A 26,527-nucleotide genomic window follows, 5' to 3' on the forward strand; every position below is an offset into this window, starting at 1 on the left:
TTTGTGTCTCGGGAGATTCTGATGATCCAGGGTGCTGCCGGGGCCTGGGGATTTTTTAAAAAGCTCCAAAGACTCTTATATGCAGCAGAGTTTGAGAGCGTGTCGTAAGCCACTTTGTCCTCCTCCCACAGTGTCTAGCACGGTGCCTGCTGGAAAGTGACACTCAGAATGAATAAATAATGTTCTATTTGTCAGGAAGGAGAAGCATAGTCTCTAGTGTCCGAACCACAAGCTCTCTAGGCACCCTGGGCAAAGACAATGAGGAGGCACTAACTAGAAAGTGTCCATCCTGAAGCTCAGGTGCCGTCCAGCTACGTCCAGAAGGCCTCAGAAATTCATTAAGAAGTTCAAGGGGTGCCAGACTGTTCCTGTTTCCACAAACGAGGCAGAGGCTGAAAAGGCAGGTGTGGATACTTTGAACTTCGGCCCCAGTCGAGTCGACTCTAGAGTCAACCCGGGATCCTCTCTCGGTTCCAAACTCTGGTGTGGCAGCTCTTCCCGCGTGCGGAGAAGGGCGCGATTGGTGGTGGGCACCACGACGAGCCGGGGTAGGCCTGTTCTGCGGGGACAGCAGGGCAGCCCCGGGCGCTGCGAGAGAGCAGCTGCGCAACCACCCGCGGTTGCACGTGGTGCGGCTGCAGCCGCAGTCCAGGGGCGCGCAGCGGCGGGGGTGGCGGGGGGCGCGGACTACAAGTCCCGGCATGCCTCGGGTAGGGGCGGGTCGGCGCCGGAGCCGGGCCCGGAGGCCAGCCAGGCTCAGGCGTGCGCAGTGGTTCTCGGGAGTGGCGGGGCGGGTCCTCCCAGGCTGTCAGCTGCGGCCCGGGGCGCCCGGGCGGCGGTGGTCGCGGCCATTGGCGGAGAGGCGGGAGGGGCGGGGCCCCCGCGAGCCGCTGCGGGCAAAGCCGTGCGAGCGGAGGCAGGCAGGCGGCCGGCTGGGGAGGCACGGGTCGGGCTGCTGCGTTGCATCCTGGCCATGGCAGCGGCGCCCCTGAAAGTGTGCATCGTGGGCTCGGGGAACTGGTGAGCGGCGGCGGGCCGGCGGCGCGGGCTCCGCCTCCAGGAAGCCCCTCTCCCGGGCGGGCTAGGGCCGCGCGTCCCCGCCGCAGCGTGGGCACCGGGCACCGCGCGCAGGGAGGCGGGGCGGGCGGCCTCGCGGCCGGGCTGGGCACCGCGCACCCGGGGAGGCCGCGCCGAGACACTGGCCCGGGAGGCCCTGGGCCCGCGTGCCCGCGGAGGGCAGCACGGCGAGAGGGTACTGCGCGTCCGCGGGCACCTGTCTGCGCTCTCGTCACCGCGCGGCGGGCGCACGGAGGCCACCTGCTCGCCACGCCCGGGTGTTTTGCGCACCATTCTAAGACCGTTCTCCAGTCTCCTGGGTGGATCGCCTGGGTCGAGGAATCGGTGTAGACTCGAGCATTTTGGCCGTAGTATTGAGGAAACTGAAGCAGAGAGGGGCTAAAGGGCTCTTGCCACCCAGGTGGTGGACGGGACCGGCTCTGCCTTTCCAAGTGCGGGTCTCGCCCACCGCTTCTGATACGTCCAGTATCTTAGGAAGGTTATGCAGATAAGAAAATACAAGTTCCAACAGGCCCGGCTCCCGGAGTAGTCCAGGGGCGTTGGGAATTCTCTGGAGGGTTATTTGCGAAGCTTCGCATCTCCGCTAGGCTTTATTTGACTTTTAACATTTATACAAGCACTTTGTGACAGGCTCTCTTCTGAGCACTTTGTAAACGTCAACTCTTTTAGTTCCCTTTATCAAACTTTGCTACTCTGGTGTGTTGGGTGAATGTAGAGGAAAGTGAGGCCAGGTGGGTGGGAGGAAGCAAAATATAATAATAGCCTCTGATATTTGCAGTCATTTTTCCATTGTTGTGCCCTTTTTGTCGCACATCAGAGGGACTGGTATAGAATAGTTAAGAGTTGGGTCCTTTCAGTGCTTGTGTTTCTCTGTGGCGCGACACTCATCACAGTTCAGGCTTCTAGGAGAGCTACAGCATTAGGAGTGGTCTCATTACTTGTCTTTGTCTTACTCTTTGACTTGGCCCAGAAAGTTCCTGGAGGAAATCTTATCTGGTTCTCCACTTTTCCATCCCAGTGAGGCCACTGGCCTCTCCCTGTGCCATACCCCTGCCCCCATCAGGCAGGGTAATGATTTATTTCATTATCTGTTTCCACTCCTCCCTATCCAGTTCTTGAGAACAGCCATCTACCCTAGTGCTTGGCATATGCTAAATAAAAATTAAATGAATGTTTGAAAACTAATTTAAAAAATGTAATTATATTTGATAAGGTAATACATTCACATTCAAAAACCAGAAGGTACAAAAAACCAATGAAATATCTGACACTCACACTTGCCCCCCAGGATATCTCCTGGAAGAAAACCAGTAATTAATCAGTTTCTTCTGGCCTTTCTGAAGGATATTCCATCAGATGCCAGCAAATGCTTACGTATATTCCTTTCCCTCTCTGCCCTGCAAATACTAGGATATTATGTACTTTACTGTAAACTTCTTTTTTTTTGGCCAGCAACAGAATCTTCTACACACTTAGTGGAGTTGGTACCTATCCTCTGCAAAGCTCCATTTGGACTTCCAGGTTGGCTTTGCCAGTTTTGATCCCAAGGTGACTTTGAAAGAGATTACAGTGACCTGTTGGCCATGGGACTGGAAAAGTTCTCCTTTAGCATGTGTTCTTTTAACATTAGTTTCCTCTTCTGCAAGAGGACACAGAACCACAGATGACAGAGCCTTTTCCTAATTTGCAAGGTGCAGAAGGAGCATGGCGTGCCATGCTGGATTTGGGCCTGGAGTGGAAGTAGTGAAGTAAACTCCTGCCCCCTTCCAGTGGGATTTGGCTGCCTTCCCACGGCTTCACTCTGATGTACTTGACTCTTTTCTTGGCCCACTCCAGCCCAAGGAAATGGAGTAGAACTTGGCTAGTGACCTTAGAGCGCAGCAATTGAGAATGTGCCATCCTCATAGTTTGGGCTGGGTGCCCAGCTCCATTAATTATGGGAGCAGACAGGAACATTGTTGCTTGCACTCCAGTCCTAGAGAGAGGATCATGACCTCCCCAGAGAGATTTCAGAAATTTGGGAACTGAAAACAGCATGGAGAGGCTTCCTAGGGCCTGGGGGGTATTCAGCTCTGGTCAGCAGGCATTTCCAGTGACTCAGGCACAACGGTACAGAATCCCTGCCTATAAGGAATTTACCTTCCGGGCTGAGATAAATTGGAAGATAAATTCAGAAGAAATGGAAAGTGGAATGAAATATCTCACAAGGTTAGTTAGACGTTACATTTTAAAATAGTGTTGCTTAAAGTGTGATCTGAAGACCACCTGCGTCAGAATGACCACTGAGGCTACGCTTGCTGACTCATCTGCCCTGAGGGTGGGACAGATTTTTCGTTACCGGACTTTGGCCTTCTGCTAATTTTGAAATATTATCTAGAGATGGACCTGCCCTTGCAGATTTGGTTCTTAATTCAAGAATGTGAAGTTGCTTAAAGCAGTGTTTAAACTTGGGACTTTGAAGTAGCTGAGCGTGGCTGTGTAAATAAAGGTGTTGTCACATCTAAACCCATAGCTAAAAGGTGGCTATAGTGCTCACATTTGAGTGCCCCCCCCCATGTAAATGATCATTAATTGCAATACAGATAATGAATCTAGCTGACTTGGCCAGTACTTCAGCCCGGAATGACATGGGGGTAATGTCAAGGGGTTGTGTAACACACCCTTGTCATGTCCTTTGGCACCTCCTTTCCTATAGACAGGTCAGAGAGGAGGCCAGAGAGGGCTCTCGTGCATCCAGTTGAGCCCCAAGAAGCTGCCCACCACCTGGGGTGCAGGGAGGTGTTTCCTGACCTGCCTGGCTTTTTATGGCCCTGGGAATTCAGAAAACAACAAAAAGAAAAAAACAAACGAAGAAAAAACAAATGTAAATCTTCGTAAGTTCTTCCAAAGATGAAACAAAGTTTCCTTACCAGAACTTAAGGAAAATGACCCAGACACAGGGCAAGATCTCATTCTAGCACTGAAACCTCAGGGCTGTAGTTACAGCCAAACCTCTGCGGTAGTACAGAGCATATGTCCAATCCCCCAAACCCTTGTGGAGGCAGGGAAATGCAGGAGGGGCTGGGGATTCCCACTCCTTGGGTTTCAATCCTGGTCCCCTATTTGGCAATCATAAGGCCTTGAGCAAACTGCTTCTTCAAGAATCACTGATTGTGATATTGGTACCTGCTGTCTAGGATTTTGGTTAGGATGAAATGACATGAGCCGGGGAGAGTACAAAGTGACCAGCACTCAGTAGACATCAGCTACTGCTATTGCGTTTATTTGATCAACCTTAACCAGCACCATCAGGTCACCAAATGGATCCAGTTGGAGTCTGACCAAGAAGCAGAGGCAGAGAAGAGACAGAAGGTGAAAGACAAAGAGTGTAACTGATATGCAGCTGGCAGAGTTGGGGGAGTAGTTTGTATCTTGCTCTGTTTTCACCGTCACCCCACAGCTGGACTGAAGGGCAGGGGGAGCTTTGGCCTACTTTGCACTGATGACCAGAGCTGGATGTGGGTGACTTATCTTTTTTTGGTCTGCTGGAACCATCTGAGTGCAGCATTGCAGCTCTTAGCCCAGCTCTGTCACCCTTTTGTCTGTGCAACTCAGTTTCTGTGGTGATTCTTGCTACATGCCCACATGGAAGCAGTCTGAGCTGATGTAAATGAGCTCCCCTGAGGGCAGAAGTAATCCCTTCCCTGTCCATAGGTGCCACTGACATACCTCTGCTTTGGGAGCCAGAGGGATAGTTGAATGATAGGATGGGTGGGAGCTGAACTGGGAAAAGATCCAGAGTTCCCTTGTGAGCCAGAGTGAGAGTTTGTACAACTAAAACCCAGAAAAAGCCCCGATGCTTAACTATTTCCATCACTTCTGTCCCCTGTTCAGTACAGAAGGTCCCCAACTTAACGATGGTTCCGCTACACTTTTCCAACTTTATGATGGTGCGAAAGTGATGTGTATTCAGTAGAAACCATATTCTGAATCGTGAATCTGGATCTTCTCCCAGGCTGGGGCTATGCAGTGGATCCTCCATCATGATGCCGGGCACCTGCTGCAGCACCCGGTCAGCCACCGATCACGAGGGTGAACGAGTGGTACACGGACAGCAGTATTCAATCAATTACCCGAGCTAGTCAACGCGTCACTGCGAAATAGGCTTTGTGTCCATTGATTTTGCCCAACCGTAGGCTAATGTAAGTGTTCTGGGCATGTTGCAGTTCAGCTAGGCTAAGCTATGGTGTTCGGGAGGTGAGGGGTACTAAATACATTTTAGGATATTTGAAACTTAACGATGGGTCTGTTGGGACATAACCGCATTGTAAGCTGAGGAAGATCTGTATATAAACCATGGCTGCTTTTGTAGGGGTGAGTCAGGAGCTCGCAGTTCTCCCTGAGCCTTTCACCACTGTCATTATCATTCTCTTTCTCCCTCCCTGGGAGGTGGATTTCCAATTCCGAGTGTCAGATATGTATGTTACTTCATTTAAACCTCATAACAAGCCCAAGCAGTACTATTCTCCCAATTTTAGATGACAAAACAGAGATGGAGAGAAAACATTACGAGGTCGGTGGTTAATAAGGTGGAGTTTGAGCCCAGATCCTTCTACATCTAAGGGCCCTGTTTCTATATATTCTTGTCACTTTCAGTGAGAAGCATACTTTACCTGAGGACAAATCTCATCGTCACAGGAATATTAAATATCTTATATCTTACCCTCCCAACAAAAGTCTAGTATAACAATATTCCACTTAAGAAAAATCAAATTGAGGGGTGCCTGGCTGTCTCAGTCGGTGGAGCATGCGACTCTTGATCTTGGGGTTGTGAGTTTGAGCCCTACGTTGGGTGTAGAGATTACTTTAAAATCTTTAAAAAAAAAAGGAAGAGGGAGAGAGAGAAAGAAAGAAAGGAAAAGAAGGAAAGAAAGAAAAGGAAAGGAAGGAAGGAGGGAGGAAGGAAGGAAGGAAGACCAAATTGAAATGTGGTCTTGAAAATAGTTCCTGTTCCCCTCTGGAACAGGCATCCCTCCTCTTGTACACATGCCAGATGATCATAGTTTACTATTTTTAAGGCAGCTGATCTTCCTAAAATTAATCTAGCAGAGTAATTGTTAGAAAAACCTTATATCTGAGTGAAAAATCTGTCATTCTAACTTCCACTCCTTAATCTTCGAGCACTGTCTGGGTGAACCCACTCTCTTCTAAGACATCCCATTGGATAGAGAAGTCTCATGTCTGCTCGTCTTCTCTGCAGCAAGCCAGGTAGTGTCTCTAGGTCTCTCAGTGGTTGCTGGTGGGAAGTTGTTTTGGGGGTCCACACCAGCCAGGTCTCCCTTGTCTCTCTTCCCTTCATCCCTCACCTCCATGCTTGGTGATGTCACAAACTAAGCTCAGCCTGCCCAAAGTCTTCTCGGTTCTCTTAAGGTTATACAGTGGCATTTTGCCTCATTCTCCTCTGGGGCTCAGTCCCTTCCACATTTGGGAGCTGAGAACTGAATCAGTTTTCTGTTGCTCCCTAACCATATCCCCCAAAACTTAATGGCCTCAAACAGTAGTCATTTATTAGCCCACGATTCTGGGGATCAACAATCTGAACTAAGCTGGGAGGGTCTTCTGCTGGTCTAGCCTAGGCTCACTCATAAGGCTGAGGTCCGGTGATGGGCTGGCTGGGACTCTTGGTCCTAGATGACATCCTTTGTGTGTCTGGCAGTGGGCAGGTTCTGCCAGGCCGAGAGGAGTGACCGGACTGTCTATCTCTCATTTGTCAGCAGCTAGTTTGGACTTCTCCATTTGGTGGCTGGATTCCAACAATAGCAAGAGAGAGCACATATAAGTACCTCATATAAGTGGAATCATGCAGTATTTATCTTTCTTGCAGCTGACTCACTTAGCATAATGTCCTCAAGGTTCATCTGTGACGTAGCATGTGTCAGAATATCCTTCCCTTTTAAGGCTGAATAATATTTAATTGTGTTTATATAGTACATTTTGTTTATTCATTCATCCTTCAGTGGACACTTGGGTTTCTCCCACCTTTTGGCTGTTGTGAATACAGCGGTCCCCCCTTGCCCGCGAGGGATACGTTCCAAAACCCTCCAGGGGATGCCTGGAACTGTGGATCGTACCGAACCTTACAAAGACTGTATTTTTTTCCTGTGCATACGTACCTATGATAAAGCTTGATCTATAGCACAGTAAGAGATCAACAACAATAACTAATAGGACAGTTATAACAATGTACTATATTAAAAGTTACGTGAATGTGGTTTCATCACTCTCAAAATACCTAATTGTTCTGTACTCCCCTTTCTTGTGATGATGTGAGATGAGCTGATGAGCTGCCGACATGAGGTGAAGTGAGGTGAATGGCACAGGGATTGGGACCTGGCATTTGGCGGGGGGAGGGGTGGTGGTGGTAAGTGAAAGCACGGCAAACAGGGCAGATGGGGGGGGCCTCTGTCATGCTGCTATGACTGTGGGTGTACACACAGCTGAGTCCCTGCTTTCCGTTCTTCGGGGTCGATACCCTGAAGTGGAATCGTCAGATCATACGGTAATTCTATTTTTAGTTTTTTTTTGACCAACCACTGTATTGCTTCCCATGACAGCTGCACCACGTTACGGGCCCTCCAGCAGTGCCCAAGAGGTCCGATTTCTGCACACCCTCACTAACACTCATTATTTTCCGGTTTTGTTTGTTTGGATTTTTGTTTTTTTTTCCCCTGTAGTAACCAATCCTAATGGGTGCGAGGTGGTATATCTTGTTAATCGCATGTCATAGGGCATGTACAATTTTGCATCCTGTTTTTTGTTAAATGTAACATTCAGTTGTAAGCTTTTTCTTCTGCCCTTTGAATTTTGATAGATAGAAAGGCTTTTTTTCATCTTCTCCCGCTCTCGTGAAGTTGTGCACATTTATCTTTTTTCCCTCTGTGGTGTCTTCCTTTGATTTTAAGCTGAGGAAGCTTCCCGATGCAGAGATCAAATAAACATTCACCGAGTGGATCTGTATTTAAAATACTTCATTTCTCACATTTGCATCTAATACTCTGGTATTTGTATTTTAAAGACCCTTTAATGCAAAGAATTATACAAAATGTTAACAGTGGTTCTCCCTGGGTGGTGAGATTATTCATAATTGCCTTCTCATCGTTCATGTATTGGGTTTTATGAGTAAAAAAAGTAGATGTTATTTAAAACAAAACTGACCACCCTCTTCCCTTGGTTCCATAGTCTGATCAGCTCTGGAAGAGACTGGGGCATGAGATGTGGAAAATCTGGCCGAATCCTTGCTAATTCCCCTCACTGGGCCTTAGTTTCCTCCGTAAAAGGAAGGAGGTATTGTAGGGTCCTTTCTGGCCCAGAAAGATTTTGCATTCTGTGGAGGAGGAACATGGGCCCCCAGAATTCTTTCGGGTTTGCTGCTGGCTTGCTAGGTGGCCATTCCTTGGCTGATGCAGCTCATCCCCAGCCTGATGAAAATACTACACCTTTTTAGAGAGGAAAGGGCAAGAAGGCAAGAGAGTGAATGCCAGGGGGGCTGGGGTTGAGGTATGCCATGCTGGAGGTTAGGACTTCCAGCAGGTGGGTGTCCACCCAGCTGGGACCCAGGGAGGGAGAGCAGAGAGTTGAAGACAGGGCCTAGGGTGTGACTCTCTGGTCTTCCACTGACCACCTATGTGCTCTCTGGGCTGCAGTTTCTTCACGTAAAAAATGGGTATAATAGACGTACCTGCGTGAGTTGATTAAATGTTTGACTCTTGATTGCAGCTCAGGGCTGTGAGCTTGAGCCCTGCATTGGGCTCCATGCTGGGCATGGAGTCTGCTTTAAGATTCTTTCTCTCCCTCTCTCTTTGCCCCCTCTCCTCTCTCTTTCTCTCCCTCTTAAAAAAAAAAAAAATGGGGATAATAGATGGATACTATATGTAATATATGTTATATAATATATGTAAATAATGATAATGATAATAATAATAAACCCTGCCTCAAAGGGTTGTGGAGGCATGAAACAGATAATGTGGGTAAGATATTGAAAGCAGTGCTATGGTGGTAACCATAGTGCAGTATATAAATGTATCAAATCAACAAGTTGTGCGTCTTAAACTTACACAATGTTTTATGTCAGTTATATTTCGATAAAAACAGCAACAAAAACCAGGGCCTGACAGCCGGCAGGCCTACCCCTTTCTGGCCCGGCCCCCACCCCTCCCCTCTTCACTTTCCCTTCCGTCCTGTGCAGCCCCACCCTCTTGCTCCCTTCCTCCACCCACCTCCCTCCTGTCCTCCCTTTGTCCTCCCCGTCACTCCCTTTCCTTCCCTGACCTCTCCCCTCCCGCCTCCCATGCCCTCCTCCTTCCCGCTTCCCTCCTGCCCCTCAAGTGTTGGCTCCAGGTAAAAGCAGAGGTTAATCCCCCGGCCCCACTTGTTCCTGCACCTTTGCTCCAGGGCCTTGAAGTCTCCCCACCCCCTCCCCCAGGTGAGGGCCTCTCAGCCTTTGGAGTTCAGAGTCCAGCCCTAGTTGCCCTTCCTCCCGGCTCTCCCTGACCTCAGTGTCACTGTGTCACCTGCTTAGCCACTTCGGTCACCACGGCATAGTTGCTTTTCTTTGTGAGCTTGCTGGAGCACCCTCAGTCCCCATTTCCCAATCTCCAGGCTCCATGAGGGTGCGGACTTGTGTGCTTTATTCCCTGTATGCCCCGTGCCCAGCAGTGTCTATGCTTGATAGGTGTTCAGCATGCATTTTCAACAAATGATTCTACTCTGTGTGAGGGCAAATATAAAAGAGCAGGAAGAGTGGGCTTCGGAAACAGATCTGGGTCAGAACTGCTGGGTCTAGGTGAGTAGCGTGACTTTTGGGTGACACTCTCTGAGCCGCAACTTCTTCATCTGTAAAGTTAGAGGGGATAATGAGCACCTCTCTTGGGGCCGCCGTCAAGATTAAAGGCGATCTTAAATCTAGTCCCAGTACATAGCTGGCACTGGAACATGACTTCCCATCCATGTCCATGCTGAACTTAATTTGCATATCCGTGTAGACGTTGCGAAGTCAGTCTTCATGATTTCATGGGAAATGTGATTTTATACATCTATGTGAAGACTCAGGACTGGCCATGAACAGCCCTGAGTCCCTCGCCCAGTTCGGCCACTACCTGGTTGTGTGACACAAGGTCAGAGTGACTCTGATCCTCAGTGTCAATCTGCAAGGTCAAAAGTTTGGACAGGATTAAACCTCCATCTTGCAGGATCCGCCCTTACAGATTTTGGCTCTGCTTCATACTTGTGTTATTATTTGCTTATTAGACTTTGTGTTAAAAGAAAACTTCCTATCGCTACTGTCAATATCCTATGTTGGAGGTAACAACAACCAGGAGAATGGAAAGCAAACAGTGCTAATAGAATTCTTGCCAGATCCTGCAACCTGCCCAGGCCCGGTGTCTGAGACACTTAGAGACTTCATGAAGAAGGGAAATTTTGCACATGCTGGAGAGATGGTAACAACACAGTAGCGCTCAAATGAGACATTCTGCACTCTCTCAGAAGGCCATGGGTGTTGAGAGCACATGAGTGCATCAGTGTCCTTTGGTGCTGTGTGTGTGGGTAGCCCTTGGCCATTGGGGGTGCCCCTGGCACCCATTCCTCACTTTGGAAAACAATGGACTGGATCTGAGACCTGGAAGGGACCTTAAAGATCACTGCCCCACCTGTCATTTAGTAGATGAATGAGTTGGGCCGGTGTGGAAACGGCTGCCCACGCCCTTGACCCTGACAGTGAAAGAGCCATGCCTGGGTCTGCTTGTGCCATGGCAGGAAAAACCCCTGAAACGTGGAGAGCTCCAGCAGTGTGGCCGGGGACCCCCAGCCCCAACCCCGACCAGGCCACTTAGAAACTGCCTGCGTGGACGGTAGCCAGGACTTTCATACTAAGCCCAATTCTAATATCTGGGAGTGTTTTTTGGACTTGCTCTCAGCAGGCCAGGCACTTTTTTTTCTTTCTTTCTTTCTTTTTTTTTTTTTTTAAGAACAGGGTATCTCACTTACAATAGCCTCCAGTCCCTTCAGAACACTCGGGCTCCACCAGAACACTTGGTTTGCGCTGTCTGATCCTGTTCCTTCATGTTGGTCAGAAGTAGTCACAAACGTGTAGTGAGCACAGCAAGTACCATTTCAGAGCCAAAAAGGAGTTTGGGGTGTGGATTATATACTTTGAAAACAAAACAAAACAAAACAACACCTTTTTGAAGCATAACTGACATAACAAAAACCACTGAACGTATTTAATGTATATAACTTGGTGGGTTTGGAGATACGAATATACCCGTGAAACCACTACAAACCAAGGTAATAAAAATCTTGGACAAAAATAAAAATAAAAAAATTAATAATAAATAAAAACAAGAAAATAAACATTTATTTCCTAAAATAAAAAGTTTCTGCCTGACCCCCCCTTCCCGAACACCTAGTGTCATGTCAGCTGTGAACTTGTCATTTACGGCCTTTATTATGTTGAGGTGGATTATACTTTTAGAGCTTTTATGAACAACCCAGAAAAAAGGTGGGTAGCAAAGAAAATGTTTTGTTCAACATGGAGATTGTACCAAATAACCAAAATGTTTGGTTCGACGTGAAGATTTTACGAGATTGTCAAAGAGTTTAAAACAATAAAACATAGTGTTTTAAGTCCTCATCCCCCAAAATGAAAACAGATTTCTCTGTAAGTTACTTAGAAAGAGCAAGACAAGCCCTGTAGGCCCTAGAATCTTTTTGTTGTCCTTGCTAGATTTGTCCTTGAATTAAATTCCATGCTTCTCGGGGTGCCTGAGTGGCTCAGTTGGTTAAGCATCTGCCTTTGTCTCAGGCTGTGATCCCAGGGTCTTAGGAGCAAGCCCCAGGTCCCTTGGGCTCCCTGCTCAGCGGGGAGCCTGCTTCTCCCTCTGCTTCTCTCTCTCTCTCTCTCATGAATAAATAAAATCTTTAAAAAAAATTAAATTCCGTCCTTCTTCCCTCAATCCCGATCACCTTCCCTTATCACCTTATAAATGGATAAACTAAGCTAGTGGTTCTCAACTTTGGCTGTAAATTAGATTACTTGGGAACTTTAAAAATCCTGAGTCCCAGGCCACCCCCCAGACCAATGAAATCTGTGCCTCCAGAGTAAGGTCAGGCATGGGTAGTTTCTAAAGCTCCGCAGGGACTGACGTGCAGGCAGCATTGAGAACAGCTGCTCCAAACAACGATGCAGAACTTCGACGCTAACCTTTCTCACAAGTAAGAATAGCTTAAACTGTTGCACATATCAAAGCTCTGTGGAGTTACCTGTGAAATTCTTACTCTATGCTGACAACACAGTTTGTTAGCTAAACACCTATTCATCCAGTTCTCCTCCTGACACTTTGTAGAAGAGAAGCCAAGAGGGGCACCTGGGTGGCTCGGTAGGTTAAGTGTCTGCCTTCTGCTCAGGTCATGATCTCAGGGTCCTGGGATCGAGCCCCATGTCGGGCTCCCTGCTTGGCTAGGAGTCTGCTGCTCTCTCTCGTTCTGCTCGTCCCCCCATCCTCTCCCCCGCCCCCAGCTTGTGCTCTTTCTCTCAAATAAATAAATAAAATCTTAAAAAAAAAAAGAGGAGAGGCCAAGATTCTCCCCACGATCCCTATCACCTTAATTGTAATCTGAGAAACAGCTGCTCATGGACTCCCGGGGAAGTAACAGCTCAGGCTCACAGTGTTCCTTGGCATTGAGTAACTCACACAAGGTCACAGAGAGCAAGTGTGATTCTGGGGAAGTGAGCAAAGTGAGGGGGGACTACTAGGCACTAAGGAATCCCAATCTAGTAAATCAAGTGGGAAAATAAGCCAGAACCACCAGATCCCTCCTGGTGATCTTACCAGAACATATTTGCTTCTCCCTTTACAAGCCCCTCTCGGGGAAGCCAAGCATCTGCAACCAAAGGCAAACCTGTAGCATCTGCTGCAATGAGTTAGTTCAGAAAATTTACTTAGTTTATTTTATTATTTTTTTTAGTTCAGAAAATTTAAATGAATATTGGAAGTGTTAAACATTAAGCCCACCAGACCATGCTGTGTATCCTTTGCGATTCATTGGTGCTGAACATGACATGACAAAAATAAGGGGGAGAAACTACATTACATTACATGTGAGGTCATCAGGAGCCTGTGATCATGACCTGAGCTGAAGGCAGACGCCTAACGACTGAGCCACCCAGGCGCCCCGAAACAAACTTTCTCCATTCAGAGTCACCCAGGTCCAATCAGCGGCCCGTGGCCCACTGTGCACTCTGCGCATGTGTGAGACGGGCACAGGTGCTGGGGCTGACCAGGAACACCTCTGCTCTGGTGGCTGCCGGCCGCAGGCCTACAGCCCTTGTCCAGGGGACGGGCGTTTAACTAGTTGGAATGCCTTCTCTTCCCCTGTAGCAAATCCTCTGGGACACTGATTAGTTACCAGAATGTGTTTGGTGAACAGAGATGCAGAAGAAAAAGGGAGCTTGTGGGGGGCTAGAGGCCAGCTGGGTGAACGTCTGCGGGGGGCACCAAATACCCAGGCCGCCAAGCCGCGGTGCCTGCCCTCGCTCTGCTCCTTTCCTGGAATTCGCTCAGGTTCTTGTCTTCCCATTATGACTGCAACTCTGTTGCAGTTCACCAGAACACAGTTTATTCTATGGTAGCTACATTTTAATCTCTGTGATGGATTTGAAATATAGCCTCGTTGCCTCCGAGGCTTAGAGTACCCACCAAGTATTTTTATGTTTTGTGTCATCTCTTAGGTGGGTTTCTTTTCTGCCTGTGATACTCTCTTCCAAGATAGGTTGATGCTTACTAGTTTCAAGGGGTGGTGTTTTTGACCTTGTACCAAATTCTGGGGATTTCCTGATCACAGAGATGGGGGGGGGTGCTGGTGTTCTTTCCAGGTGAAAACAACTAAGCTTCAAAGAGCTTGTGGCTAATGGGACTTCCCATCTGAAGTTAAAAGCCCAGTGCTTGAATCAGCACGTATTTCATCTGAATTACAATCAAATGCTTTTTCTCTTCTGCCCCAATGAGTTTAATTTTTTTTTCTTCTCCACTGTTTCGTAGGGGTTCAGCTGTTGCAAAAATAATTGGAAATAATGTCAAGAAACTTAAGAAGTTTGCTTCCACAGTTAAGATGTGGGTCTTTGAAGAAACGGTTAATGGGAGAAAACTGACAGACATCATAAATAATGACCATGAAAATGTAAAATATCTCCCTGGACACAAGCTGCCAGAAAATGTGGTAAGACTTTGGGACAGAAAGTACTTTCGGTTAATTCTGAAAGTAACGCTTGTCTGAGTTAGCACTTGGGGCTTGGGGAAATGGAAAAGCTACCTCCCTCCTCATTTGTCCCTTTCTACTACCAACTAATTTGTTTGGTCAGTTTTGGTTTTCCTGGTTCTCCATTCTGAAGATGGGCTTTGTATTAGTTTGCTAGGGCTGCCATAACAAAGTACAATAGAACAGATGGCTTAGACAACAGATTTATTTTCTCACAGTTCTGGAAGCTTCAAGTCCCAGATAAGGGTGTTGGCAAGTTTGGTTTCTGAGGCTCTCTCTTTGACTTGTAGATGGTCGTCTTCCTGTGTCTTCATACCGTCTTCGTTCTGTGTGTCCGTGTCCTAATCTAGTCGTCGTCTTTTTTTTTTTTTTTTGCTGTAGATTTATTCTTTTGAGAGAGAGCGCGCACGTAGGAGCTGGAGGGGAGGGGCAGAGGGAGAGGGAGAAGCAGGCTCCCCGCTGAGCAGGGAGCTGCATGCGGGGCTTGATCCTAGGACCCCGAAATCATGACCTGAGCTGAATGCAGATGCTTAACTGACTGAGCCATGCAGGTGCCCTGATCTCTCATAAGGATATGAGTCATGTTGAATTAGGGCCCACCCTAATTTCCTCATTTTAATGTAATTACCTCTGTAAAGACCCTGTTTCCAAATACAGTCTTATTCCAAGGTACTAGGGTTAGGATATCAACTTATGGGACGCCTGGGTGGCTCAGTCGGTTAAGCGTCTGCATTCGGCTCAGGTCATGATCCCAGGGTCCTGGGATCGAGCCCCACATCGGGCTCCCTGCTCAGCGGGAAGCCTGCTTCTCCCTCTGCCACTCCCCCTGCTTGTGTTCCCTCTCTCGTTGCGTCTCTGTCAAATAAATAAATAAAATCTTAAAAAAAAAAGGGATATCAACTTGTGAATTTGGGGTGGGGGCACAGCACACAATTCAGCCCACAACAGGCTACTTTCTTGGCATTCAAGGTGCTGGTCCCATCAAAGCTGGAACTCACAGCCTTGCCTTCGGCTGCTTGTGACCCCCAGTCCTGATACTCCGTTTCTACACACGAGGACAGCTAATGTACTGGTCTGTAATTAAAATCGGGGTCAAGGCCTAAATTACAGAAGGAGACTGGAGAAAATAGAAGATTGTAAGACTGACAGTTTAAAATTTAAGCTTATTAGGTCTGAGAGGGAAAAATACAGGTAATTGCTTGGCCTCATTCCAGTGACTTGCGGGAGGTGGGGGGGGGGGGAGAAATGAGCAAGAAGAATAAAAAGAGTGTACCGTGCTGCTTATGTGAGTGGAATTTGAACTTCTGTTGCCAGATTCACCCCTTGGTGGCTTTCTGTAATAGTCTGTTTGAAGACCGGACCATTGTGGTCTGGTTCCCTGGTTAACCGGACAAACTCATCTTCTTTGTTCATGAAATATTCATCTCTGCATATATTCACTCATAGGCCTTTATGAGCATGTACAGTGCATGCAAAGCACAGTGTTGGGTGCTGGAGACAGGAAGAGGGGTAAAATGATGTTGCTTCCTTCAAGGAGTCCAGCAGGGGAGACGGATTTGTAAACTGATAAATGCAGGAAGTCCGGATTTGCAAAGACCTTGCTCGCTGGAGATTGCTGTTTGGCTTTTGGTTATAGTGTTCATTAGTGTCAAGCACTGTGCTAAGTAGCTCATATATCTTGTCTCGTGTAATGCTCTCAATAACCCTCTTAGGTTGATACTACTAGTTTTCCTATTACGAGGATGATTCTGATTTTGTAGGGAAGGATACCAAGGCCCAGAGAAGTCAATGAACTTGCCCCGGGTCCCATAGCTAGAGGCTGGGGTTTGAATTTGATTCCTGGTGGACTCATCCTGTTGAATCCATTGTCTTCTGGACAAATGATCACTTTCCCCTCTGTGTCACTGTACTGGGGGTCAGGCAGCATTTCTGCAGTCATTCTTGGCATTGTTGGTGGGGAGAGAAAGGATCCCTATGGTTCTGAGCTTAGAAGTTAAGTTGTCCAAATATCCGAGGGGAAGAACAAAGGGAGCGGCTATTCCCACTGCAGTGGGAGGCTTCTGAAGTCATCTCTGACCCCTGCTTGGAGTAGGAAATTTGTGCGTTTCACTTCTCATTCTTCTTGAACTCAATGCTTTGTTAAATATGTTCCTTCCACTCTGCTTTGTGCCAGTCCCTTATGTACCTATGTGTTCAGCCCCACTTGCCTCGAGTGTGTGAACCTGACTTTCTGGTTTTTTGGTCTTCCGTGGTTCCTGGCGCAGTACCCAAGGCATGGAGGAGGGGGGCGGGAGAGGGGAACCTGCCAGCTGGTTCTATGAAGCTGAAGCTTGTGCCGGGAGCAGGGGAGCCAGGAGGGAAGGAGGCAGGGAAAGAATTGACAGAAGAGCCAACAGCCATTGCCACTCAGAGCCCAGTGCCCACACTGATTCCACCACCTGCCCCATGTCCCCGGGTGTGGACAGAGGGAGGAGAGAAAGGAGGAACTGTCCACTCCCAGGACCCTGTTGATGTCTGAAGCCTTGTAGGTTCATGAAAGTGAACGTATCCATTCTCTGGAATGGACCTTTGCGTGGTTTCCAGCTGTTTGTTGTCATGGACTGTGTTCCCAGGGGGCAGAATAGCAGGGTCACTGGGAACGCACAGCCGTAATGTCACCATGTCACACCACTCGTTTCCAGAGCGCCTGTACCAGTCTATACTTCCCCAGCACGTCTGAGGGTTCACGTTGTTCCACATGCTTACCTGTGCTTGGCGGAGGATACCTGGGGTGCTAGAAAAGTTTTATTTCTTAAGCTGGTGGAAGGTACACTGGTGTTTTTTTTTTTCTGTATATTTTGTATAATTTTGAACTGCACTCAGAAAATGTTGCATAATAAAGCCGATGGTGAAGTGTAGTGGTGGAGGGACTCCCTGGGAGTCAGGGCTTGGTGCTCACTGAGTGAGCATGGTCAGAGGGACAGCTTTTCCTAGTGCTTTATTACCCTTAGGCGTGTTTTGAGGAGTAGATGAGGTGATCCATATATATATTTAGTTTCCTGTGAAGTATTTTTTTTAAGAGCTGGGGATTTTTTTTTTTTTTTAGTTTTATATTTTTATTTCAGTTTTTCAGCTATCTCATTTGGTCCTTTAAAAAATCAACTAGTGTTAGATAAGACCCTTAATCGTCATGAGAGGCATGTTGCATTTCCATCCACATAGGATTGCGATTTGTGATGTCTGTCAGTTGGTATGCTGATGTGAGACTGAGAGTCTTGCTCGGGGCCCCCACGCTGTTTCCCACTGACCTCCTTCATGCCCATCTGTCAGGTGACCCCCCACCCCCAACCTCTTGTAACAGTGATATCACCATGTCATCACCTGTTGGCTAAAAGCTGGGATGATCTGGGTTTGCAGTTTTCTCTGAAACCTGAGTGGAAAGAACGCTTCCCATTTCTTGCCACTGTTGGATGTAAATCATTGGTCTGTTTTATAGCTGTCTGTCTAGGGTCTCAGCCAGGTAGAGAGCTCCTTTGCCTTCTCACTGCAGGTGTAACCAGCCTCAGCATGGCGCCAGGATGTACGATCACAGCATCTTCTGTGAAATACCGTTGTCATTGCTTCTCATCTTGCTTTCTAAGCCTTTACTAACTCTTTTTTAGAACAACTTGACTGAGGTCCGATTCACAGATCACACAATTCACCCATTCAAGTGTACAAGTCAGTGGTTTTGAGTATATTCAGAGTTGTGCAAACATTACCACCATCGATTTTAAAATATTTTCATCACCCCAAAAAGAAACCCCACACCATGTAGGAGTCACTTCCTATTTCCTCCTGTCCCCTGCCCCAGCCCTAAGCAACTGCTAATCTTTCTGTCTCTATAGACTTGCCTGTTCCACACATTTCATATAAATGGCACCATACAATATATAGTTTTCTGTGACTGGCTTCTTTGATTTAGCATCGTGTTTCAAGGTTTATCTGTGTTGTAGCATGTGTCAGTACTCCATTCCTTTTTATGGCTGAGTAAGGTTCTATTTTATGGATGTACCATATTGTTATTTATCCACTTGTCTGTTGATGGACATTTGGGTGGTTTGCACTTTTCAGCTCTTGTGCATAATATGGCGATGAACACTTGTATACAGTGTTTTGTGTGAACGTGTTTTCAGTTCTTTTGAGTGGGTACCTAGGAGTGCATTTGCTGGATCATATGGTAACATTGAACTCTTTGAGGAACTGCCGGGCTGTTTTCCAAAGTCACTGCACCGTTGTACACTCCCACCAGCCGTGTGTGGGGGTTCCAGATGCTCCACATCCTTACAAACACCTTCGTCATTATCTACTTTTTTGATCCTACCCATCCTGGTGGGTATAAGGTGATATTTTATTGTGATTTTGATTTTCACTTGCCTAAAGTCTAACAATGGTGAGCGTCTTTCCATGTGCTCATTGGACACTTGTATATCTCCCTCGGAGAAATGTGTATTCACAATCTTTGTCCATTTAAAAAATTGGGTTGTCTTTTTATTAATGAGTAGTGAGAATTCTTTTTTTCTTTTTTTAAAGATTTTATTTTTAAGTAATCTCTACACCCAATGTAGGGCTCGAACTCACGACCCCGAGATCAAGAGTCACATGCTATTCCTACTGAGCCAGCCAGGTGCCCCTAGCATTCTTAATATAAATTAGATACAAGTCCATTTTCTGATATATAGTTCAGAAGTATTTTCTCCTTTTCTTCCAAGTTTTCACTTAATTGATGCTATCCTTTGAAGCATGAAAGCTTCTAAGTTTGAAATCAAATTTATATATTTTCTTTCCTTACTAACTCTTTGGTTGTTTCTTGCATAGGCCTGCATTGGCTGATGTTTCCTCCGCACCTAGAATAGTGACTGGATTTTTTGGGGTCTGAAGGAGTGCCAGGGCCAGTGGATGTGGTGAGGAAGAACAAAGCAGGGTGAAGAGTTTTGTTTCAGTGCTTTAAGTGGCATCCTATGTGATGCAAGGTTAGGCCGAGACAGTTAAAAAAAAAAAAGGCCCCTTACTTTTGGGTAATAGAGTTGCGATAATAACTATTAATTTTGGCTGCAAGCCTTCTCAAAATTAGAATATCAGGTCAGTAGAAGCCTCCCTGGGTTTAGCTTTCTGGTTTTTGTTAGAGGAGTCTTTGTCACTGCTGCTTCTCGAATTTAAATGCTCCTCAGAATCGCTTGGAGAGCTTTTAACAGGGATTGCCGGGTCCACCCGAGGGTTTCTGATTCACTGGGTCTCAGATGAGGCCCATACATTTGCATTTTTAACAAGTTCCCAGGTGATGGTGTTGCGGTTGCTTCAGGAACCACACTTTGGGCACCACTGGTCTACCTCATCAGTCTATATTACTGGTGTAATCTTGAGGAGTCCAGGCGGTTAACAGATATCTGTGTTTCTCTCGAAGCAGCCTCACTGGTGGCATATTTACATAAGACTCGTCAGATAAGGTTGTCTGTCTGTATCTGAGGATCATTTTTCTGAATATAGAGCAAGGACGTAAATTCACCTATGCTTTTGGCCGAAATTGAGATTAGAAGAACAGGAGGGCACCATAATATTTTTGAACCTCTACTTTGCTTTGTGTGTTCCTCATATGCTGTTGTGTTTAATCTAAATGCTCATTCCCTTGAGAATGTAGGTGAGTTGCCTTTGGGTGTCCAGTTAGCTAACTGGTGCTAGAGCTAGGCCAACGTGTCCATATACTGTCCAGTGATAACTAAGCCAGGGGGATGCAAAAGAACCTTTAGGCTTCTCCACATACATTTATCAGCTTTGTTTTAATAAATGAATTTATATGTGTGTGTATATATATATAAAAACGTGGACCAAGAGCCCCGGATTCCTGGAAGTCTGAATATCAAGTGGGCCAACCATGGTGCCTTGGTTCTGACTTGACTATTTATCCTCCTTGCCTATGAAAGGCAAGCCCTTTTGTTCTGACTTGTCTTTCCCAGTGTATTTCAGGTTCTTTCATGGTGGACACCCTCAGAAGGATTTTGACAGGAAGCATGTGAAATAGGTCAGCATTTCTAAAGCAGTATCTTGATTTTGTTCAGGGTAAAAGATAGGCAAAGACTTAGCTAAAGGTTTTATTCTGAAATAGGGTATTCCGGTTACTGGGTTAGTTGAGGAGAGCTCGTTTGGTCCCGTGTAAGAGGAATAATGTTCTGTGAATGGGCCATGCACGCCATCGAAATGCAGCTCATGTTACACATTGCTTCTGTGGGTTAAACCCTAAGTGCTCCACCAAGGAGGGTGGAAGGACATCTGTATGTACAGTGAGCCCCCAGTCATATTGTCCTGGAGAGCCATCATGTTCCCAACCAATTACAGGCTCTTCTTTAATTTACTGAAGAAGGAAATGGAAGGGACAGGAAGAAATCCAGACCAGTTGGCAGCTTCCTTGCATGTTTTTTAAAATGGGACACAGGGATGGGCAGACTCCTTAAAAGGTAAGAATTTGTAGGAAGCAGGTAGATTTTTCTGATGCGTAATCTCTTTCATTTGTTTCGTATCATTTTGAAGCGCTCTCATTTATACTACTTAATCTGGAAGTGCCCTGTGAAGTGGCTAGGTAGGCAAAGTGATTTTTATACCCCTTTGTCATGGGGTGAGTGAGGTCAGTGAGGATATGTCACTTATCCAAGGTCACACAGTGGATGATTTGCAGATATGGGACTCAAACGTACATTTTTTCCATAGTTTCTCTTTGGTTCTGGTGTCTTTTCCATTTCACCATGTTGGAAATGCCTTGAAAGGGGCAGAAATGTGGGTGCACGCGTGTGTGCATGCATGCGTGCATGTGTGTGTGTGTGTGTGCACGTACGTGTGTGTGGGATGGATGGGGAAGAGGAGAAACGAGGTCTAGAGAAGAAAAAAGATATTATCTAAAATTCAGGCTGTCAGGCTCTGCATGAGAGTGTACAGAGCAGAAATCTCCTCCTAAGTAATGCTAGTAAGTTACCCATGGTCGAGTAAGAGGTCAGAGTTTTTACAGGGAGGGGATTGGGTGGGACCACAGGCAAACACATAAGAGCAGAAAGCTTTGCCAGTAAAGGACAGAGCAGCTGGGGATTGGCATCAGGAGGCTAATGGAATAGAATAAGAAATTGCTCTTTTGGAGGAGGTAGAATCTCCAAATTTGAGGGAACTAATAGGCAGGTAGATTTTGGGTGATGCATCCTTGCCACCTGTGGCTATTCAGCCTGGATTACTAATCCAGACAAGCCCCTCTGAAGAGGAAAACAGCTTCTCCCCTGCTCTGGGGAGTGTGAATAAGAGGAGAAGTGCCAGTAAAGTTTGGGTTATGATCTGCTGTATGGGGAATGACTGTGCTGCCATTCAAACCAACTTACGCTAAGATAGGGGATGATTTGTTTCATAGGACTAAAAATCCAGGTAGGGCTGGTTTCAGGCATAGCCTGAACCAATGGCTTAAATGAGGTTCACAAGGCCCTGTGTTTTCCTCAGTTTCTCTGCTCTGCCTTCCACAAAGTTGGCTTCATTCACGAGGGAGCCCTTGGCAGGACTGGGTTCTCCCCCTCACATTTGTAAAATGGTTGCAGCTGTTCCAGACCTCACACCATCATCCCACACTGTTCAAGGAAAGACCCAATTGCTACTGGAGAAGCGTGAGGAAGCAACTGTCACAAAGAAGCCCCAGCAAACATCTTCTTGGCTCTCATTGTTTTATGTGCCCACTGGCTTGGACAAAAAGACCCATCTGTGGAGCAGGGGGGCGGCCAACTGCACCTAAATGGCAGAGTTAAAATGGGGACGCAGTAGCTTTTAGAAGGAAATTTAGGGGCACTTTGGCCAGAAAGAAGGAGAATCCAGGCTGGGTGGGAAACCACAGAAGTCTTCCATACCAACCAAAGGGATAAGGGGATGAAATAATTCCAGATAGATTTCCTTGGGGGATTTTTGAGGGAAGGAGTAACTCTTAGCACATGTATTAGTTAAGAGAATAGGCTAAGATAAAAGAAGAGGCATAATAATCATATGACTCAGAGAACAAAAGGATTTATTTCCCTCTCACATCATAGTGGTCTAGCGGCTTTGCTTCACACTGTTATGCTTGGTCCCATCTTTCTTCCTCATGTCCTGTGCCATCTCTTAGGTCTGGGTTGCCTTGGGTTTCAACAACAGAAAGTGGGGAAAGAAAGTGTGGAGGAAGCAGCCTGCTGTTTTAGGGGTTCTGGTCCATAAGTGGTATGCACTGCTCCCTCTCACACTCTGTTGATGAGAACTTGGTCCACGGCCTGTGTAACTGCAGGGGCTGCCGGGAAATGTGGTCCCTAGCGAGGCGACTAGTGACTGGCTTCCACTCTGTGCTTATGGAAGAAGGTGAGAAGGAATTTTGGTGAGGAATTGGCAGTTGCCACCACAGTGCCCAAACTAGCTTTCGCAGGAGGCTTAGCCGTCCCGAATGATGTTCCTGTGGCATATAGTAGCCCTTCCTCAGAGAAGAATCTTCCTCTAGTCCCTTCGTTTTGGGAACCGCAAATGCTTAAAGGGAGCTATCTCAGTTAGAGTTCGGTTCAGGTATATATGACGGAAAACCTATCACAGCAGTGACCTATTTTCTTCTCTCCTGTAAAAGACACTTATGGTATTAATGATGCGTTAACAGTGTCAGGGACTCTCTTTATCCCACTGTTCCGCCATCTCAGCATTTGGTTTCTTCCTCATAGTCCAAGAGGACTGTCTGAACTCCAGCCATCTCTTCACATTCCCTCTGGCAAAAGGAGGAGGAGAGGCCTCCAAGGGTATTTCCCAGAAGTCACACATAGCACTTCTGTGGACGCCCCACGGGTCAGAACTGAATCACATGGGGCACCTAGCTGCGAGGGAGGCTGAGGAACATAGCCTTCCTTCTGGGCATTTATGAGACTAGCACCAAACCGGGGGCTTCTCATGCTGAGGAGGAAGGGGAGAATGGACACTGAGCAACAGTAAGCAGTCTGCGAGAGACCACGTGCCCCCATGTCCTCACTAGTTGCCCTCACCTCTTCCTCTGAGAGAGAGAGAGAGAGAGAGAGAGAGTGTGTGTGTGTGTGTGTGTGTGTGTGTTTGTGTTTCTCTGCCCATGTTAAATTCTTTTTTTTTTTTTTAAGATTTTGTTTATTTAGTTGACAGAGACACAGTGAGTGAGGGAACACAAGCAGAGGGAGAGGGAGTGGGAGAAGCAGACTCCCCACTGAGCAGGGAACCCGAAGCGGGGCTTGATCCCAGGACCCTGGCATCATGACCTGAGCTAAAGACAGACACTTAATGACTGAGCCACCCAGGCGCCCCTGCCCATGTTAAATTCTAAAACCCATCTTCATATTGATCTGAAGGAAAGAAATCACCATAAGAGCTGACATGTACTGAGTGCATACCAGGTGTGAAACGTGATCTATATTACTTTCTCTTCACGAAAGTGCTCTTCAAGTGCTTTACCCAGGAGAGTTCAGCATGGGACTATTTACAGAGGTGTGGGCAGAGTAGAGAGAACCAAAAGGGCTTCCTGGAGTACCCAGAGTTTAGCAACGGCAGGAAATCATAACCATGCCTGAAAGGGCAAGGGGACAGACTAGTGTCACCAAACCAGCCTGACTAGAGCTTTGAGACATAGAAAAGAGACTGCCTGTCAGGAGGTAGAACTGTAGAATGAAGCCAAGCCAGCATCCCTGTGAGCCTGGGCCAGAATGGCCCCAGGAGGCTGACACATACCTGACCTGTCTCTCCTCCCACCTTGGGTCTCCTAATAGCATCCCACTTTGGCTGAGTCCAACTGGAAGGCAGAGAGCAAGGGCCCCAGGGAAAATGGTCCACAGAAAGCAGCTCCTTGGGGAACACAGCAAGGCAAAGAAGGGCAGAAAATGGATTGAGAGATTGGGAGAGCAGCAGAGAACAACCTGCACAGTATTAGGACTCCTTTTTTCAGGTAGGGAAACTGAGGCATAGAGAAGCTAAGTCACTTGTCCAGCTAGTAAGCAACAGAGGCAGGATTCTGCTAGCTTTGGATGTGCCCTGAAGGGGAAGGCCGAGCCCACAGCACATTTGCCTTTCCTGTCTGTCTGCACAGTACTCTGCACACAGTAGGCGTCTGATAAATTGTCAGTGAATGAAATCATGGGGAAAGGCATATTTTGGTGTAGGCGTAAGTGTTTCCTCCTCCTGTCATTGCAGGTTGCTGTCCCAAACCTCAGCGAGGCCGTGCAGGATGCAGACCTGCTGGTGTTTGTCATTCCCCACCAGTTCATTAACAGAATCTGCGATGAGATCACCGGGAGAGTGCCCAAGGAAGCGCTGGGAATCACCCTCATCAAGGTAACTGGCCGGTGACCCCAGGCAGAAAAAGCATCACTGCGCTGGACGTCAGTTATGGGGGAGATTTATTTCCTCTCACTTCCATCTGTTAGAAATAGGAGCGGAAAGGGAGGTTATGGCAGTTTTTTTGTTTTCTGTTTTTTTTTAAAGATGGCTGGAAGGTAATCACAGTAACACACATCACAGGAGCTCAGGAGCTCAGCTGAGCCCCACTTCAGGCAAGGACTGCATTCTATCACAGCGGCTTTGAGCAGTGGCCGTGATGTGAGGATGGGCTCCTCCTGATGAGCCTTGCTGTCAGAAAGAACCGTCCAGGACATGGGTCTCAGCCTGCGTTCTGGAAATCACCGGTGGTTTGTGTTGCTGGGAATTGCATCCTTGTTAGTTTCCACTCCTGGGTATACTCCCTAAAGGGAGTTTTTAACCAGAAGTCCACAAACCACCCCCACAGGTCCCTAGACAGAATTCAGGAGGTTTCTGGACCTAAATGTGGGGAGAAAAATTACATTTTTATTTATTTTAACTTCTAACTGAAATGAGCATTGCTCTCATGTATGAATGCCAGCCACAGGCCAGACTTGCCATAACAGTAGGGATAGCAGGACCTGTGGCCCTGTTATCAATAGAAATACCAGGTATTTTCATGCCACTTTGTAATGGCTCCAAGTTATCTGAAGGTTATCATTTATGCTGATCACGACCTTGAAATTATGGTAATTGTTAAACCTGTCAAATCATCTTTTTTTAATTGCATTAATAAAACAGCACGTATTTTACTTTGTCATAAATTTGTGTGGTTTTTTTAAAACATTTTGATAACTGTTTCAATGTAATCAGCTTCCTGGGTAATCTCATGCATTTTGCTTTATGCGTATGAAATTCTGAGAATGAGTCCATAAAACTTCACCAGACTGCCCTGTGTGAGGACCACATCATAAAAAGGGTTAAGAACCCCCTCGAGAGACTTTGTTCTCTCGAGTGGTTCATAGATGAATGTTGATGAAAGCAAACTTGAACAACTTACTTGTCAGTTATAAGTACAATGGATAAATGAATAGTAGCCTTTCATTTTTGAATACAACACAGTGGTAAATAGAAACACACCAGAACATTCATGCAGCCACATGGGTGAGTCTCTAAAATGATAGGGTATGGTGGGGGGTGGGAGGGATGGGGCGGCTGGGTGATAGACACTGGGGAGGGTATGTGCTACGGTGAGCGCTGTGAAGTGTGCAAGACTGTTGAATCACAGATCTGTACTTCTGAAACAAATAATACATTATATGTTAAAAAAAAAAAAAGATAGGAGGGGAAGAATAAGGGGGGGGAAATCAGAAGGGGAGACGAACCATGAGAGACGATGGACTCTGAAAAACAAACTGAGGGTCCTAGAGGGGAGGGGAGTGGGGGATGGGTTAGCCTGGTGATGGCTATTAAAGAGGGCACGTACTGAATGGAGCACTGGGTGTTACACGCAAACAATGAATCATGGAACACTACATCAAAAACTAATGATGTAATGTATGGGGATTATCATAACATAATAAAAAATAAAATGATAGGGTAGCACCAAACAGTACCTCATGAGTGAATGGTACAATTTCACTGACAGGCTTTCAAAAGCAGGCATAATGGCATAACATCTTGTTTAGGGATAGCTTTATGTGGCAAAATGGTCAAGAACAGAAGGGAGCGGTGCGTACAGCCTACAGGATAGTGGTTCACCCTGGTTGGGGTGCGGACCAGTAGTGAGAAGGAGGATGGACTTGGGGAGGGACATACGGGGCTTCAGTGGTATAGGTCATGTTCTGGGTGGACTTCA

General features: G+C 46.8%; 1 protein-coding gene across 2 annotated transcripts in view; it reads left to right on the forward strand.

Moving 5' to 3' along the window:
* Positions 1 to 868: 868 nt before the first annotated feature.
* The window catches only part of GPD1L (glycerol-3-phosphate dehydrogenase 1 like), a 57,708-nt gene continuing 32,049 nt past the window's right edge, over positions 869 to 26,527 (forward strand). Inside the window, exons 1-3 of one of the 2 annotated variants that reach the window (XM_028107080.2) lie at positions 869 to 1,020; positions 14,154 to 14,331; positions 24,565 to 24,705. In XM_028107080.2, coding sequence (XP_027962881.1) covers positions 974 to 1,020; positions 14,154 to 14,331; positions 24,565 to 24,705 — 366 coding nt within the window. In that variant the 5' untranslated portion in view covers positions 869 to 973. Of the gene's footprint in view, positions 1,021 to 5,125; positions 5,259 to 14,153; positions 14,332 to 24,564; positions 24,706 to 26,527 lie in introns of those variants that run through there. The other variant, XM_028107081.2, reaches the window with a different exon arrangement.

Source organism: Eumetopias jubatus, unplaced genomic scaffold (assembly GCF_037043125.1).
Source record: "Eumetopias jubatus isolate StellerSeaLion01/CBP00866 unplaced genomic scaffold, mEumJub1_p1.0 scaffold_1, whole genome shotgun sequence".
NCBI classification, from domain to species: Eukaryota; Metazoa; Chordata; class Mammalia; order Carnivora; family Otariidae; genus Eumetopias; species Eumetopias jubatus.